This window comes from Tupaia chinensis, unplaced genomic scaffold (genome assembly GCF_000334495.1).
Source record: "Tupaia chinensis unplaced genomic scaffold, TupChi_1.0 Scaffold000395_1, whole genome shotgun sequence".
Classification (NCBI taxonomy): Eukaryota; Metazoa; Chordata; class Mammalia; order Scandentia; family Tupaiidae; genus Tupaia; species Tupaia belangeri.
Genome location: NW_006159897.1, coordinates 952,594 through 969,783, shown reverse-complemented (window position 1 = coordinate 969,783; position 17,190 = coordinate 952,594). Strand labels below are relative to the sequence as shown.

The window sequence follows — 17,190 nt, the reverse complement described above, 5'->3', positions numbered from 1 at the left end:
CCCCCCCACCCCCCCCCGCCCTGACTCTAAGCCCCCGCATCCTTCCTCTTCGCACTAGAACGTGTTCCAGTATTGTGTTCTCTGCTGCGTTTTCCTTGTGCATTAGTCTTGTCTTCTGATCAAACCTGCTAACTCTCCAAAGACATGTTCTGATGGAAGCACCACATTCCATTACACTTGTGAAAAATACGGTTGCCGATTCACACGTATTCTAGAAGAGTGCTGTACGGTAGACGGGCCACTCTGGCAATTAATTTTAATAATGTCTTTTATATAATATATATTCAGATTTGTAGCATTTCAACATTAATTTATATAAAAATTGAAACAGTTTCCATTTTTTTTCCCCGATGGGCCAGCCCTGTTTTTGTTTGTTTTTTTGGGTTTTTTTTGGTTTTATTTAATACTAGATGGTGAAATCTACTCTGTGTTTTATGCTTAAAGCACATTCAGGCTAGCTGTACTTCCAGTGCTCATGTGACTAGCGGCCACATACTGGGCAGATTTCACTATAACGCAGTAGTATAAAATCAGCTTCTACTCCCCAATAGCAGATTAAATGGAAATCATCTTTAGTTCCACACCAGAACACAGAAATGAGTGATTTATAACTAACTGAAAAATAGGAAGCTTAGGAGAAAACATGGATACCATTCATTCTTGTAAGGTTTTGGTTTTGTCTTTTTTTGCTGTTGTTTGTTTTGTTTTTAATTTGCTATATGGCACATGTACTCACTGGAGAGAGAAGAGGGGAGGGGAGAGAAAGAGAAAGAGTGGGAGCATGGGAGAGATCGTGAGAAAGCACCTCCAGGAAGAATGACCACACTGCAATCCTCTCCTCCATTCTTCTCTCAAGATTTTGGAGACCACACACACACACACACACACACACAGCATGTTTACAAGCCACCAGATCTAGGACTTGAACCATGCAGTCATCCATGTGGGATCCAACCACCTTATCCACCGCACCACCTGGCTGGCCCATTTGTTTTTTGTTTTTATTCCAGAGAGTATTTGCACGTGTGTATGCATTCATGATAGAGTGGGAGAGAGAGGAAGAGGAAGAGGGGTAAAGAGGGGGAGAAAGCACCCCCCAGTGACCTGGTCAGGCCCCAATCCTCTTCTCTCCTAGTCTCATTCTGGACAAGTATGCTCTCCCGCCATGTTTTCCAAGCTGATGGACTCAGACACTTGAACCCCAGTTGGCTATGTGGGATCTGCTTCCTCTGCACAGTGGTTAATCACTGCACTATGGGGCTGACTCTTGTTTTTTGTTTTTGTTTTTGTTTTTGGTTACGGTTTCGGTTTCGGTTTTGGTTTTGTTTTTGTTTTTGTTTTTGTTTTGGAGACAATCTCACAATGTCTTGCTTCAGCCCTCTGAGTAGTTCTGATTACTGTGGGCCTTTAGGTTGGACCGGAATTGAACTCAGGCCTTCCATGTGATCTCAGGCTACAGAACGCAGTGTCAGTAGCAGATGATACTTTGGCTAGGCCTGGGTTGTTTTTGTTATTGCTGGCTGGTTTTGCCTGGTATTTCAAATGGGAGACCATACTGCTTACAAAGGAAACTCAGTTTCATGAGGTATAGGCTGCTTATTAATTAATTCGTGTTGTTTTTTGAAATGCAAAGTTGATTATTTAGAATTGTTCTATTGTTTCCCATTTGTGTTTTTCTTTTTTCTTTTTTTTTGGAGAGGTTTTTTGTTTGTTTGTTTTTGTTTTTTTGTTTTTGTTTTTTTGTTTTTGTTTTTTTGCTATAGGGTGCGTGTGCTCCCCAGACAGACAGACAGAGAGAGACAAAGAGACAGAAAGCGAGAAATCACCCCCCAGGGGGGATGGTCACGCCGCAATCTCTTCTCCTCCATTCTCCTCTTGGGATCCTGGGCATGCACGCACACGCGCCCGGCATGAGTTTTAAGACACCGGGTCTGAAACACGGTCGACTACGTGGGAGTCCAGCAACATAGCCATTACGCTAACTGCTGGTCCCATCCCCATCCGTGTTTTTCAAAGTTACCTATAAAAAGATGTGCCTGGGATTGAGGGATAATAGGTGGCATGATGGTTAAAATGCTGGATTCCCATATGGCTGACAGCAGTTTGAGTCCTAGGTCCAAAAGCTTACAAATCACACTGGTGCATATGTGTGTATACTCACAATTCCAATAAGAGAATGGAGGAGAGGGGATTAGTGTGTGTCCAACTCCCTGGGATGAAAACTTTAAAGAGAGGGAAAAAAAAAGATTCACTTGGGAACTTAATAGGAATCTGCCATTCCAGGTCCCACTAGACCAAGAAAATCAAAACATCCAGGGTAGACATAGGCATGTTTAGTATTAAACCAGCTTGGGCAACAGACCTATGAAAGAAGTCTTACTCAGCCTGCCACACTGGTTCCTTTCTGACTGAGTCCATGACTAGGCCCCCTACCATCCAGAGTTAGAGTTCAGCAACAGACAAGCACTTACTATAACTCTCCTCCTGCCCTGCGTCCTTCAGCTTGGAATACTCTTCCCCCTTATGTGTGGTAGCAGACTTCTCAGTCAAACTCAGGGTCACCCCCTTCGTACCTGCTTTTTTGCCCAACCATAACTACTTCCACAACATGCTTCTCATTGCCTCTTTTTTTTTTTTTTTAATTTTAGGTTTATTTATTTATTTAGCAAGAGAGACACAGAGATAGAGACAACACTCCCAACAGGATCTTGATGCCATAAACCAGCCCCAGCCTCAGCCAGCACCAGACCATGGACACACACATGCCAGGTGTAGCCAAGGAGGTCTCTGAATGTGAACCCAGAGCCCTCCCATGTGGGTCAGATGCACCACTGTCCAGCTCTCTGACACTCCTACACTAGGCCCTGAAGGTCACTAGCTGTCATTATCTGCTTGTGTTGCTAGGACCTCCTTTCTGAGGGTGGAGCTTGTGAATGGTGGTTTGTTATTTATAGCCACTATTAAAGAAGGCAAAGGAAAATATTCAATAAATATTTTTCCAGCGACAGCCTGCTGATATTAGTAATAATAACATGTCCATCTGTTTCACAGTGCTTTACAGAGCACAGCATGCTTTTCACTTACATCATCTCATTTAATTCTCATCATAACCTTTCGAGGTAGGAATAATCACTTAATAAGATGAAACTTCGAGTGGTTAAGTGACTTGCCCCATGTCACATGACATATAATGGGTACCACCTAATTTCTGAATAGGGTATAGGAGAGGCATAGAACTTGGGTTCTTATTTCTAGTGAAGGAGATAAGTGGCCTTTGCTTATTCAGTTTGTTTGCTTAAAAACAAAAGTCAAAACTCATTTTTATGGACTTTTTTCCTGCTCCAAATTTTTAACCTAAAAATCATATTTCACAAAATTTGCACCTGGGGGAACCACCAGTTAGCGTAATGGCTACGTCGCTGGACTCCCACGTAGTCTACCGTGGTTCGCGTCCCGGACCCGGTGGCTTAAAACTCACGCCGGGCACGTGTGCGTGCGTGCCCAAGATCCCGAGAGGAGAATGGAGGAGAAGGGATTGCGGCATGACCATCCCCCCTGGGGGTGATTTCTCGCTTTCTGTCTCTATGTCTCTCTCTGTCTGTCTGGTGAGCGCACGCGCCCTGTAGCAAAAACCTCTCCAAAAAAAAAAAAAATTGTACTTGGTATTTAGTTAATCAATAGTGTAGTCACCAGGTTGTATAAATATTCACATGAGTAATGAGCATGTAAATAATCAGTGGAACCAGTTGGAGTCTCATTGAGTATTTTTTTTCTTAAAGATAATTCAGTGGCTCTCTTCTCTCTGGCTGTCACTTAGGAAAATTTCTAAAATCCTTCGGGTAAAGGTACTAATACACCTTAACAGAGTGTAGACCCTTCAGTATCATTGGGAAGATTTGACCACATGAGAATATGAAATAACTGAGATGCTTTGTGATGCTTTAGAAGTTTTGTTGTATTATTATTTACTAGACAATCGTGAGTCTCATTCTAGTCTGTCAGTTTTATGCCCAGGTCCTAGTCATTCAGTAATGTAGTAAAGAGACAGCCCAGTCCGGATCAATCTTTCCATGAAATATGTATCAGTCTGTGGTTTCACACAAATTTATTTAAAGAGTTAGGACTTCCTTTTATCAGAGCAAGAGCAAAAAAATTCTTCTGTTTCCAGGCAATTCCTCTTTATTTGGTAAGTATTAGTCAGCAGATTTTTATAGCTCAGAGGAACCACTTAATTTTTTCTTTTTTCTTTTTTACAAATTAATTGCAGTCATTTAAACGCACACCCTTTGTCCATCATTTTTGCTGGATTACTGCTGTTGATTCATTCTGTGCTCATTATGTGAGACAGAATGGAAATGAAATAATAGTCATTCAATTTTTTTTTAAAGTACATTTTAGCCCACATTAAAGCAGCCACTATGATTATTTCGTTGGTCTTGACCTTGATTTAAATAATTTAAGTAACGACTGCTTAGAACTTCTCCAGATTTTTTTTTTTTTTTGGTCTTAAAGAGGTTGTGCTGTTTGATGCAGTATGTGAGAGTTATGAGATCAGCCCTCCCTAATGTCTTTTCAAGGAAATCTTTTCATACCATTAGAAATTGTTAACAGTTAACCTATGGGTGATACTAGCCAGTAAGTAAATTTACAACCTGGCTTATAAATACATTCAGGACAAAGTAAAAATATCAATGCAAGAGTCATTGCACGTAGACATCATTTTAAAGTGCTTGTCCGTATACGTCTAATTTTACAAAAAGAAACAAAAAGCACTAGGCATGGAAATGTGAATTTGCTCTTATCATTATCAGACATGTATCAACCACTGAAATTTCATGGAATTATACTATGGCTATCCATATCTATATATATCTATATCTATAGATATATAGATATACACGCACATGTGTATATATATTTAGATTTTATATATATGTATTTCATATATCATACAATTTACTATTTAAAGTGTAAAATTCATCGGCTTTTGATATGTTCACAGAGGCTTGCAACCATCACCACAGTCAATTTTAGGTAATTTTTATCACCCTAAAAAGAAACCCTGTACTCACTACTGGTCACTTCCCATTTCCTCCAACCCTCCAAACCCTAGACAACCATTAATCTACTTTTTGTCGCTATGGATTAGTCTACTCTGGACCTCTCCCATGAATGAAATCATAGACTGTGTGGTCTTTGGAGAGCAGTTTCCTTCACTGAGCTTATGTTTCCAATATTCACCCATGTTGTAACATAATCTCCACTTCATTCCTTTTTATGGCCAGACAATATTCTATTGTATGGGGTTGTACTACAGTTTATCTGTTCATTAGTGCATAGACATTTGAGCTGTTTCTCCTTTTCAGCTATTATGAATATTGCCGCTATAAACATTTAAGTACAAGTTTCCGCGTGGAAATGTATTTTCATTTCTCTTGGATATATACCTAGAAGTGGAATTGCTGAGTCACACAGTAACTCTATGATTAATCTTTTGAGGAACTGCCAGACTCTTTTCCAAAGTGGTGGTACCATTTTACATGCCCATGAGCAGTGTAAGATGGTTCCACTTTCTCCAAATCCTCCCCAGTGCTGTTATTTTCTGTCTTTTCTTTTTGATTATAGCCATCCTAAAGAGTATGCCATGGTATCTCATGGTGCTTCTGATTTGCATCTCCCCAAAGGCAACTCTTCATTGCATAGCCATTTACTTAACTAGTCCTGGAAAGCAATGTCTATTTAAATCCTTTACCCATTTCTTAAGTTGGTTTTTGTTTTTATTATTGAATTGTAAGAGTTCTCAGCATAGTTTATATATCTCCCTTATCAAATACATGATTTGCAAATACTTTCTAATGTTCTGTGGTTTTATCTCTTGGTGGTTATAGCTCTATATCTTGTACCCTACTTATCTTTCAGGGCATTATGTCTTCATAATCTTCCAGTCTGGGTCAGTTCCTCTTCCTCTTTTTATACATAGTTTCCTGGCACATTCCTTTATTATAGCATCAAACACAGTATATTGATATGACCAGTTTAAGATTTGTCTTCCCGGCAGAAAGAGCTGTGTCTCACAAATCTTTGTATTTCCATTGCCTAGAATCCCCCCTAACACAAAGTGGGGGCTCAACAATTGATTGTTGAAACTGCAATAAACATTGGGTCTGAAAAAATGATCCAGATCAATATTTATCAACAAACTAATTGAAGGGGCCTCAATAGACTGTCAGAGAGTCTGTGGTGGGGAGGCAAGCTACAATTGTTTGTACAGAAATAAGGCTCACAGTTTTTAGGCATCAAACTTCTAGTGTATGTTTTTACCAGTTTTAGCTGGCATGAGTCTATGGATCCGTGTTGAGTGATACTTTGAACTGGAGTATCCCAGTTCCAGTATTGCAGGTTTCATACTGTGTGGAGCTCAGTGCACCGTGGGCTTTTGTGGTCTGTTCTGAGCAGGAGACCAAGTATTTATTCAACTCATTTATTTATTTATTTAAAAATCTTACTACTAGCCTTGAGGCCTGCTTGTGTGTGTGCCCCACATCCCAACAGAATGGAGAATGGAGGAGAGGATGAGACATGACCACACCCTGTTAGGAGGTGCTTTCTCTTTTCCCTTCTCTCTCTCTCTCTCTGTCTCTCTGGAAAACACACATGCCCTCTGGCAATTCACAAAAAATCTTTTAAATTATTTGGTGCTGTATATTAATATGACCTCACCATGTGTGGTGTATTAATATAGCATGTCATTTGAGCAGGGAGGTGACCCACTGGATTGTGCTGCCTTGTGACTGTGGTATGGCATAGGGAATCCAATGGCTTTTTCTTCCTAACAAGATATTTCTTAAGTAGTACTTTTCTATTGACTTTTTTAAAAAGTGATCTTTCTTATGATCCTTTCCTCATTTGTCCTACACTTTTCTAAATTGAAGAGGCAACTGAATGGATTTGCTTCCTTTCTGGGACACATTTCATTTTCTCACAGTGACATTCTAGATTTTGTCCCTTTGCATTTTCACTATTGTTAAAAATGCTACAAGTGTCCGATTTTGATTAGAAAATTACACACAACATGAAGTAACCATTACTCCCTATAAAGTATAGATTGTTTAAATATAGTTCTTCTCAGAGTTCCCTAATTCTTGATTTTAAATCCTGATGGAAGCATGGAAAAGAAGATTTAAAAATGAGACTCAAGGGACCAGCAGATGAAGTAATGATTACATCAGTGGACCCCCCCCCTCCCACACACACACACACACACACACACACACACATAGTTGACCACCGTTTGAGCCCTGGACCTAGCAGCTTAAAACTCACATGTGTGCATGCATGCCCAAAATCTGGAGAGGAGAATGAAGAAGGGATTGCAGTGTGGCCATCCCCCCTGTGTGGGGTGATTTTTTGCTTTCTGTCTCTGTCTCTCTCTGTATCTCAACCAAGTACACACTCCCTATAGCAAAAATCTCTCTCTTAAAAAAAGAAAAAAAAAAAGAGAGAGAGAGAGACCCAAGAAGGAAGCACATGTAATTTTTGTATACCTCAAATGATATTTTATTACAGAAAACCAGACACCAAAGAATGGAAAGCAGCACTCAGAGAGATAAGGAGAACTGTTTATTATACAGCAGGCACAGAGAAGTTAACACTAAATCTCTGGTCCAGAATGGGGTTGGACACTGTCTTTTATGGGGGAATTGGGGAAGGGAGGTCTTGGAATAGGGAATGGGCTCAGAACCTGGCCTATGCAGTGTCAAAGGGAGGAGTCAGAAAGGAAGTCTAAATCTATTCAAGGTACTAATCTATTCGAGGTACTAATCTATTCAAGGCACTAATCTATTCATGATACTAATCTATTCAAGGTTTTGAGGTTACCCTGTAGCTCTGGGGATGGGCAGTAAGTTTGACAGAGGGTAGAAATTTCAGGCAGCTTTCAGCCCTGAGTTATTCATGAATTCAGGGTCTTTCCATATCAACTTGAGATTTGTATTATCAGCCACTTTTATTTATTTGGCACTAAGGCAGTTTAAACACACACACACATACACACAAAAGAAAACTAGTTGACAGCCTAAGATGATTTATTTATTTTTCTTAGCACAGCAAGATGTGCTAAAATTACTTCATCCTAAAAGACTTACTGGGATTCTTCAATGAGAAATACCCCCACCCTTGCACCCTTTTTTTTTTTTTTATAAAACAAAAATAGCTCTGTATTTTTGGGAGAAAGATTTTGGCAGACATGCTGATTATAACACTGTATTGGAAAACACTTAAAGTGATTGACTAAAACCAGATGCTGTTCATGGTAGTTAAAAGCCTGTAATAATGTGTTCACTCAGGTGCTCACCACGCTCCTGTAAGATTAATAATAGGATCCCCTGATCCAGAGGTGCAGAATCCAAGAAATGACACTTAAAAAAATGCTTCCACACCTTCCCCCAGGGCTCCCCAGAAATAGCATTCCTTGGCACATGACTTTATTGAAGTCAGACCTTGTCTCAATAGTTATTGTATCTTCTTTGCCCGAGTATAGGCCTGGCACAGCATAGGTGCACAGAAGAAATGGAGGCTGGATGGAAGGAAGGATCAGGGTTAAATGTCCCTGAGCATATCACTTTCTGTCTGACATCATTAAATGATGTATTTGACCTTGTTATACTTTCATGTATTGTAAAATGTTTTGGGCTAATGCTTCATTAGGATATAGAAAAGTAAACATTGAATTAATAATATCTATTATTATTATTGTTATTAGCCATTATTAAATTGGGTAAATTTCCTGACTCCCAATTCAGACCTTGATTGTCCTACTGTTATATCAGTTTGATTAAACATGGTCAGGTTTGGGGCAGCAGGTGGCATGGTGGTTAAGGTGCTGGAGTTCCACATGGCTGACCAAGTCCTGGACCTGGAGGCTGGAAAATCACACCGGGCACATGTGTGTGCATGTCCTGGAAGGAGAATGGAAGAGAAGGGGTTGCGATGCGATTACAGGATGGGGTGATTTCTCACTTTTCCTTTCACTTTTTCTGTCTGCCTCTCTCTGGTGAGCACACATACCCTCTGGCAAAAACCTAAAAAAATCCCAAAAAGGTCAAGTTTATGTATATGTAAGCTCATCAGCTCAGTTCTTTACTGAAGAGGAATAATAGGAAGAGTGTCATTTGAACATTGATTTCTACTAACTTCACTGCATTAGATTCAACCCTCACCTTTAGGGGATAGGTACTAATGCTGGGAAAATTGCTATCAGGAAGTTTTCCAAAATGAATAATCTGCTCTTTGGATGTTAGCCCTGGATCTGAGGACAAAAACAAGTCAGTAGTGATTAGCTACTGTATCATATTTTCCAAAGCACACATTTCTTTGTTGTAATCATTTCTAGATATTTTTGCAGGCAACATTTTTGCTTTGTAGTTTTTCTAAATGACTAACCTTCATGCTCCTAGTGTATTCGAATTGCAAGTAGTTCCTTCAGAAGTATTATATATGTTTCACTATAATTCACTTAAACAATGTGTAAAAAGTAAAGGCCAAAAGAACTCCCTACTAGGGTGCTTGATCCATATGGAAGATGGCAGGTGTTCAGTTCCCCATCTACCTTTATGCACTGGGTGCGGGCACCCAAGGTCCCGGCTGGCTGAGAAGATTGAGGGAGGTGGCAGTATGAGAACCTGTTGCGGGTGCTTGTATTTCTCTCTTTGTCCCTTGTCTCTCACTCTTATGGAAAAAAAAAAAAAAAGTAAACACCAGGTGAAGAGACCTTGAATGTTGTGAAAAAAAATAATAAAATGGAATCTGAGGACTGCCTTGTTGTGAATGGATTATTTGGATAGAGAAAGCAGTTAGTTGTAGCTATGACATTTCTATAATTCTGAAGCTTTGTATTTCACACACTAGAAATTTGAAATTTGTGCATGAGTTAAAAATGAGCAGATGCTGGTCTGTGTGTGTGCCATGGGGCAAATGTGTATTGGTTGAGAAGTTTGGAGGAAACCATGCCCATTTCTTTGCCATTCAAACTCAAAAGGAATAATTGAAGGAAAAGCCTGTTGAAAAAATTACAATACACTCAACTATTGAAGATGCCACATGTTATGAGTTGTTCTCTGGGAGGTCTTAGGTTCTGTTTTCATGACAACTTGAATGTCTATGCATTACAAATTACGTATTTCTGTTCTAATTCCTTACATTCTTTCTTGAGGCTCATCTCAATCTTTTATAGGGTCAGGGGTTATCTTATTTAATGAACCACCGTGAGTCAGCAGTCTAATAAATATCCAATGCCTAATAAGTATGTGGTAGTAAAATTCACTACCTCGGTCTTGCACACACCAGCACACCTCAGTCACTTTCATGAAATGATCAGATGGGTTATCTTCTCTCCTTAGAGATTCGAGCTCAACTGGTAGAACAACAAAAATGCCTGGAGCAGCAAACAGAGATGCGAGTCCAGCTTCTCCAAGACCTGCAAGATTTCTTCCGGAAAAAGGCCGAAATCGAGACGGAATATTCTCGGAATTTAGAGAAGTTAGCAGAAAGGTTCATGGCCAAAACAAGAAGCACGAAGGATCATCAACAATACAAGTAAGAGATATGACTCAAATTCAGCTTTCCAAGGTGATATTCTCCCTTGTTGGCACCTTTAATGGTTTTAGATTTTTCTATTTTTGACAGAGAAGCTATTGGTGGGGCATATTCCCATAAGTGAAAGCAACCTTCTGCTTTTATAATTCATGGGCATCCATTTATCATATTTTAAACTAGTAGAGTTCCCTCGACATTTTTCTCTTTCTAGTATGAGTAACTTTATATACAAGCAGAAAAGTTATATATTTGTAAAATTCTTATTTACAGAAAACTGGGAGTCGATGCCTGCCACAGGCACAACAACTTTAAAATAGCTGCTGCTTCAAGCACAGATGGCAGCATTCCTGTAGCAATTTTATGTGAAAATAACAATAACAGTTGCTTGAATTCGATGGTATTCACCCTCATGCCACCCATTATCTTGGTGGTCATTGCAACCGAAACTGATTTTAAGCGAAGGCTTTTAATAAAATGCTGTGAATGAAGGCAATTAAACCTTACATTAATGTGATTCATTTGTTTCAGAAACATATAGGTTGATTGATGATGAAACCTACTTGTAATAATGTAAGTTTTGGAGCCAGAGAAACAAGTAAGCAGACACTTCCACTGGAGTATATACATGCTCCAGTAGGGAGGATAGCAGGATCCAACATGGCAGAAGGCCATGTGCAGGCCTGGCTGGAATCCCTGCTCTACTGGAAGTGGAGAAAGGAAGGCCCCAGAAGTGACATCTGAGCAAAGACATGAAGGACTAATTGACCAATAAAGGGAAACAGAGGAGGGTATTCCAGGCAAGGGGAATATCATGGGGGCCAGAAGGGAAGAAGTGTAGGGTAGATTTGGAGAGCAGAACGTAGTTGAGTGGGAGTGAGTAGTGAGCTGGTGAGCTGCATGGCTACACATATACATTGGACCCAGACGACTGCAGATCCTCCTGGGCAGTTCGGACTGTATCCTGAGTGATGAGAAGCTTTTAGAGTTGTAAGTAGAAGGTGACCTGCACACACCTGTGTAAAGATGGCAGCGAGCACAGATAGGATTGTGGGCTGGAGGAAGATAAAGTAAGGGAAGCCCAATGCACAGACTTTCAACCTTGGCAGTAGAGAGCATTCGGTCTGTTTGGGAGATAGTAACGTGGAAGTGCTGACTTTCATTTCTGGAAATACAGCAGACCAATTAATCTGAAAAACCCTCTTATCATGAAATACTGATAAAATATATAATAACATCCTTTTACATGTATAAGTGAGTTCACAAGAAAGTAAGGGAAGTTTCCAGGAGAGAACAGAAAAAACAGGGTGCCATTGTATCTACCCTTTGGTCCCACATAGGGACAAAGATGTGATCTGTGCAAGGCTGAGATTTAGAACGGAGGACTTCCCTAAAACCAGCCCTATTGTGCTGCACCCTAGGACCAGAAGACCTACTGTCTTCATGAAAATGTATGATTTCAGGACCAGCAGTTGGCGTAATGGTTACATCACTGGACTCCCACATAGTTGACCACCGTTCGAGTCCAGGACCCGGCAGCTTAAAAACTCACACTGGGAGCATGTATGTGTGTGCCCAAGATCCCGAGGGGAATGAAAGAGAAGGGATTGTGGTGTGGCCATCCCCCCGGGGGGTGATTTCCCACTTTCTATCTCTTTGTTTCTCTCTCTCTCCAGTGAGCACACACACCCTATTGCAAAACCTCTATTTAAAAAAACAGCAACAACTATTTCAGTGAAAAAATTAAAAAAAAAAAAAAAAAAACCCATCTGCACAGGATACAACACCTGTCTGCTCAGTTTGGCTCCAGATTAGAGGGGGTTGCTAAGGACTATGTTTTTGCACTTTCATTTTACAACCCTCCATGTCCAGGGATCCTACATTAAAGGGAGGAGGGGAGGGCCATCCATAGTGGCACAGTGGAACATGAGGCTGAGGCCATACGGGAAGGTCCCAGGTTCACATCTTTAGGCCTCCCATACACATGCCAAGTGTGTGAGCCTGTAATGCTGACAGACTGAGGCTGGGGCTGAATTGTGGTGTGAAGACCTTGTTAGAGATGTCCTTTGCTCTCTCTTCTCTTTCTCAAAAGAAATAAATAAACCTTAAAGAAAAAAAAAGTAATGTGGGAACCACCCCTGAGATACTTTTGCAGAAACAAGTATAAACTATTCCGAGTAAGTAATACCTTTCCTCCCCTACTCCCTCTTCCTCAGATGACTATAACCTCTAGTGCTGGTCCAGCAAGGAAATAAATCGTAGTGATGATTCCCAGGGTGAGCCAATGTCAGATGTACTTGACAGACACTGGGGCTGCAAAGAGGAGACTGGAGCCAGAACTACATTCACATTTATAGTAACTGTCTGTTTTCTAAAGCTATTACAAATAAGAAGACAGCCTATTCATCCACTCAATAAACGTTTTGAGTGTCTTCCTCTGTGTTTTACACTTGGTAGTTGGTTGTGAACTGAAAATATGAAAGGACCCAAGCAATGTGGTCTGACCCCTTACTCAATGAGATGCCACTTTCTATTTGTTTCTCTTAGTTTATTTAGTAGTTTTCTTCCAAAAGTAAGCAACTTAAAGTTTTCTTTGACTTGAGTTTGTTTTATTATTGCCTATAGTACTGACAATAAGATGAATAATGAGTCCGTAGAGTGGTTCAACCAGGATAAAGAAAAACTTAAAGACAGGCTTTAGTAAAGAGTTCTCTAGACCTAAACTGGAATACTGGCTCCACTGTGTGACTTTGATTAAATTACTTAACATCTCTGAACCCTAGTTACCTAACTTGTAAAAATGAGATTTTATGACCATTAAGTGGGAAACATGACCAGGTCCCTAATACGACTGAGAGCTGGCACAGGGCAGGCTCTCAATATCCCTTTCTCCTTTACCAAACAGGTGCTCTATCTTAGCATGGTAACATTATCCATTATTCAAGCTGCTCTCTGGCATCTAGCACTTACTCAGTTGGAGATGTTTACTATATAGAACAATCGTTGGCCTAAAACTACCCCTGCGTAGTGGAAATACCAAGGCCTGATCAGCCTCCCTGGACTCAGAGACTCTCTCTGATACTTTGGTCTTTATCACATCACTGTGCCTTGCTAAGCTTCAGTTTTCTCATTGATAAAATGGATACAAAGAATCTCTGTCTTAAATGGTAGTGGTAAGGATTTATTAGAACTGATGTCTGTAAAGTCTTTAAAGAAGCCTCTAGATAAAAAAACAGCTAACTTTATATAGCACTCCTATGCTCAAGACATTATTATAAGCATTAAATATATATATGTGTGTATATATATACACACACACACATATATATACACACTAATTGAAATCACCCTCAGAATAATCTTGTGAAATATGTACTGTTATCCAACAAAGCAGCTGGGGCACAGAGAAGTTACAGATCACCTGCCCAAGATCACAAGGCTATCAAGAGTAAGTGGTAGTTCTGGGAAATGAACACAGACAGTCTAGCTCCAGAGTCTATGATTTTTTTTTTTTTTTTAGAGAGAGATTTTTGCTATAGGTTGCAGGCATTTGTCATAGAGACAGAGACAGAAAGCCAAAAATCACCCCAACGGAGATGGCCATACCACGATCCCTTCTCCTCCATTCTTGAGATTCTGAGCACCCACACACACGTACCATGTGTGAGTTTCAAGCAACTGGGTCTGACTCGAACTGCGCTTGGCCATATGGGAATCCAGTGACGTAACATTACTCCATCTGCTGGTCCCCAGAGTCCATGATCCTTATCTGTATACTCCTTCCCTCAATAGGTGAATATTACTACTGGTGCTGCTATGAAGGCAGTGATAATCGTAATGTGTTCAGTGAATTAAATAATGCTTACTACCAGGCATGGCATTAAGGATACAAAGAAGTATGAAATGTTCTAAAAGAATTTTGGGCTACTTCAGCAAAAAAGATACAGATAAAAGTTAATATAAATAAATAAGGTAACATTACCTCTGGGGCTGGGTAGATATAGAATGTCAGTAGAAAGACTCCAGGTAATTACCAAAGAGCCCAATACCCCTTGACTGATGGCTTTGAGGAAAAAAGGGGTTTCCAAGGTGGAGCATTTTCTTCGTGTGGCAGAGGGAATGGGAGGCTGCTTTCCTGGTACAAGCGCCAGCACCCCAGGTCCAGCCTTCCTTTCTCTGTGCCTGTTCCTACTGGCAGCTTCTACTTCCTTGTTCTCCTAGAGAGGATTTCGGCTTGGTCCAGCATTCAGTCTTGAATCTGAGAGACTTAATGGCAGAAAGATGTGACTTAGTCATTTCTTTCCTAATTTAGTACTCAGGATTCCTAAGTGATTCTGAATAATAAGTGGATAAGACAACTGATTAAATAGCACTTGTGTCCCTAGCGTCTCTGCCATCCTGACATTTTACAGTTTGTTTTTAAAATAAAGAACACACCAACAAATTGTATTTGGATTTTTATTTCAGGCAGTAACATCTCAGTTGTTCATTGGGTTCGAATTTTTTTTTAAGTTATTTTTTTTTAAAGAGTTTTCTTTTATAGTGCAAATTCACTCTTAGCTTTATTATCCAGAATAAAACAAGAACCAGTTACAAATGGAAATACTTTCATGGGTTGTAGCAGGACATGTGACAGGTCACATGCCAGCGAACTTCTTGGTTCTACTCATGAGTCTTGAGACAATGCTATAAAGTTCTGATTCCCAGGACCACTTTTTGGGAGGCTGGAGGTTATGTGTCAAGGGATTAATAAATAACCCTCAAATTTATGTTCCATGGAAAGCATAGCCAGCCGAGTTTTTTTCCCCAACAACAGACGGAGCATTCAAAGCAGACTTTGGGCACAGTGGCAAACCGCAGTCTGTCTGTGAGACAGTAGTCAATAGATTTTTATGTAAACATAAATTGCTTCCTTCAATGGGGTGTTTAAAGCCATAGGCCTGCCTGAGCCCTGTATGTGATAGGGCCCCATGGCCCTTGTCAGGAGTGTGAGTTTTCACCGGTGTTCTTGCTCCAAGTTTCTCCTTCCAAACCTGGTGAATTGCTGGCTCGGTGCCATCCGCAGGCTTTGCAGTTCATTTTACACCTCTTCATGCTGTTCTGCTGGTGCCGGGGTGTCCTGGTGTGAGAAATGCTCACAGCGGAAGAAGCGGCGATAATACCTGACTGTGTGGCGTCTTTATTTGCCTTGGTGACTTCATTCAGCTTATGGGGGCAACTTCGAAACTGATGGGAATTCTGTCTTTGCTTCTTAGGAAGGACCAGAACCTGTTGTCTCCAGTGAACTGCTGGTATTTGCTCCTGAACCAAGTGAGGAGGGAAAGCAAAGACCACGCAACCTTGAGTGACATCTATCTGAACAATGTGATCATGCGCTTCATGCAGATAAGCGAGGATTCCACCAGGATGTTTAAAAAGGTACAGTCTGTAAATCCTGCCCCAAGAGCATGGTTTTCAATAACTACGTTGCCCATGACCAGAACTGAGAACAGTGTCTGGTACTGACCGAGAATTAATTACTATTAGTTGAAAACATGGTACGAATGACACAATACAAAGTCACATCTGATCGGGCGTATTTACACAGCTGTAAATCACTCCGTCTGTGACCTGAACTACATGAGCAAAATTTCGAAATACAAAGTACCTGCAAGTAACATCTCTATTCTTAGGTATAAGCTGCCTACACTTAGGAAGAATCCAACCAGAGAGGAAAAGCCTTGAGTTGTGTTTGGGGCTAAGGCATGATGAGGAACTTGTGAAGAACAGAATTACCTCATGTGCTGCACTGGCAGGAAAATATCATCACTATTGTTTTTTACTCCCATCAGACCAGCAGCAAGAGGCTATGAGAGAGTGCTGTGAAAAAAGTTCCACAGGGCCCAGAAAATTCAGTCCCCTACAAGCCAGAGAGCTTCCTTCTTCTCAAATCCATTAAAACATAATTGGATTCTAAAGGTTTCTTATCATCATGACTAGTCTCAGCCAACTCTCAGTAATTTTTTTTGTTATTTGGACATTTTTGTTGAGAACAATAACAAAATTGGACCATTTCCTGTGCTGAGAATATTGTTACATGCCCAGTTAGATTGGCTTTCGCTTTTGATGTTTGTAGGACAAGATTTCTCCAGTCTGCTCAGCTCTGTGCTAATACCATTCATGCCTATACCTATTCGTTACTTCTATTCAGTAAGCTGTTATTAGTTTCAGAAAGTGGGGGAGAAAACTGCCCTGTAGATTAATGACATATTTATGTTTCAAAGAGGCCCTTTAAAACAAAGATGTAGTGTTAAGCAGGCCAGCTGGAAAACTTCTTAACTGTGTTTGATGTATCCACATTAGACTTGATTTCTGACCCAGAAATGGAATTTAGCAAACCCTAAGTCATCTTGGGCTCTAGTAAATAGAGAAAAAAAAAAAAAAAGTTTCAAACAAAGGAGACATTTTTGGAATTAAAGAGCATGTTAATTAAGAAAATAGAGAAATAGCTTGTGTATCAAAAATAGTAGAGTTTTTTTAAAATAGTGTAGAGTGAGTTGTGACAGTGAAGTAATTTTCTGGTATATCAGCCCTGTCTGCAGAGACTTCATTTGGTTCAGC

General features: G+C 40.3%; 1 protein-coding gene across 2 annotated transcripts in view; it reads left to right on the top strand.

Annotated features, from left to right (window-relative positions):
- SRGAP1 (SLIT-ROBO Rho GTPase activating protein 1) overlaps positions 1–17,190 on the top strand; it is a 353,136-nt gene that overhangs the window by 156,872 nt on the left and 179,074 nt on the right. For both annotated transcript variants that reach the window (XM_006154138.3, XM_006154137.3), the window contains exons 2-3: positions 10,398–10,593; positions 15,846–16,008. In XM_006154138.3, the coding sequence (XP_006154200.1) occupies positions 10,398–10,593; positions 15,846–16,008 (359 nt within the window). The remainder of the gene's footprint in view (positions 1–10,397; positions 10,594–15,845; positions 16,009–17,190) is intronic.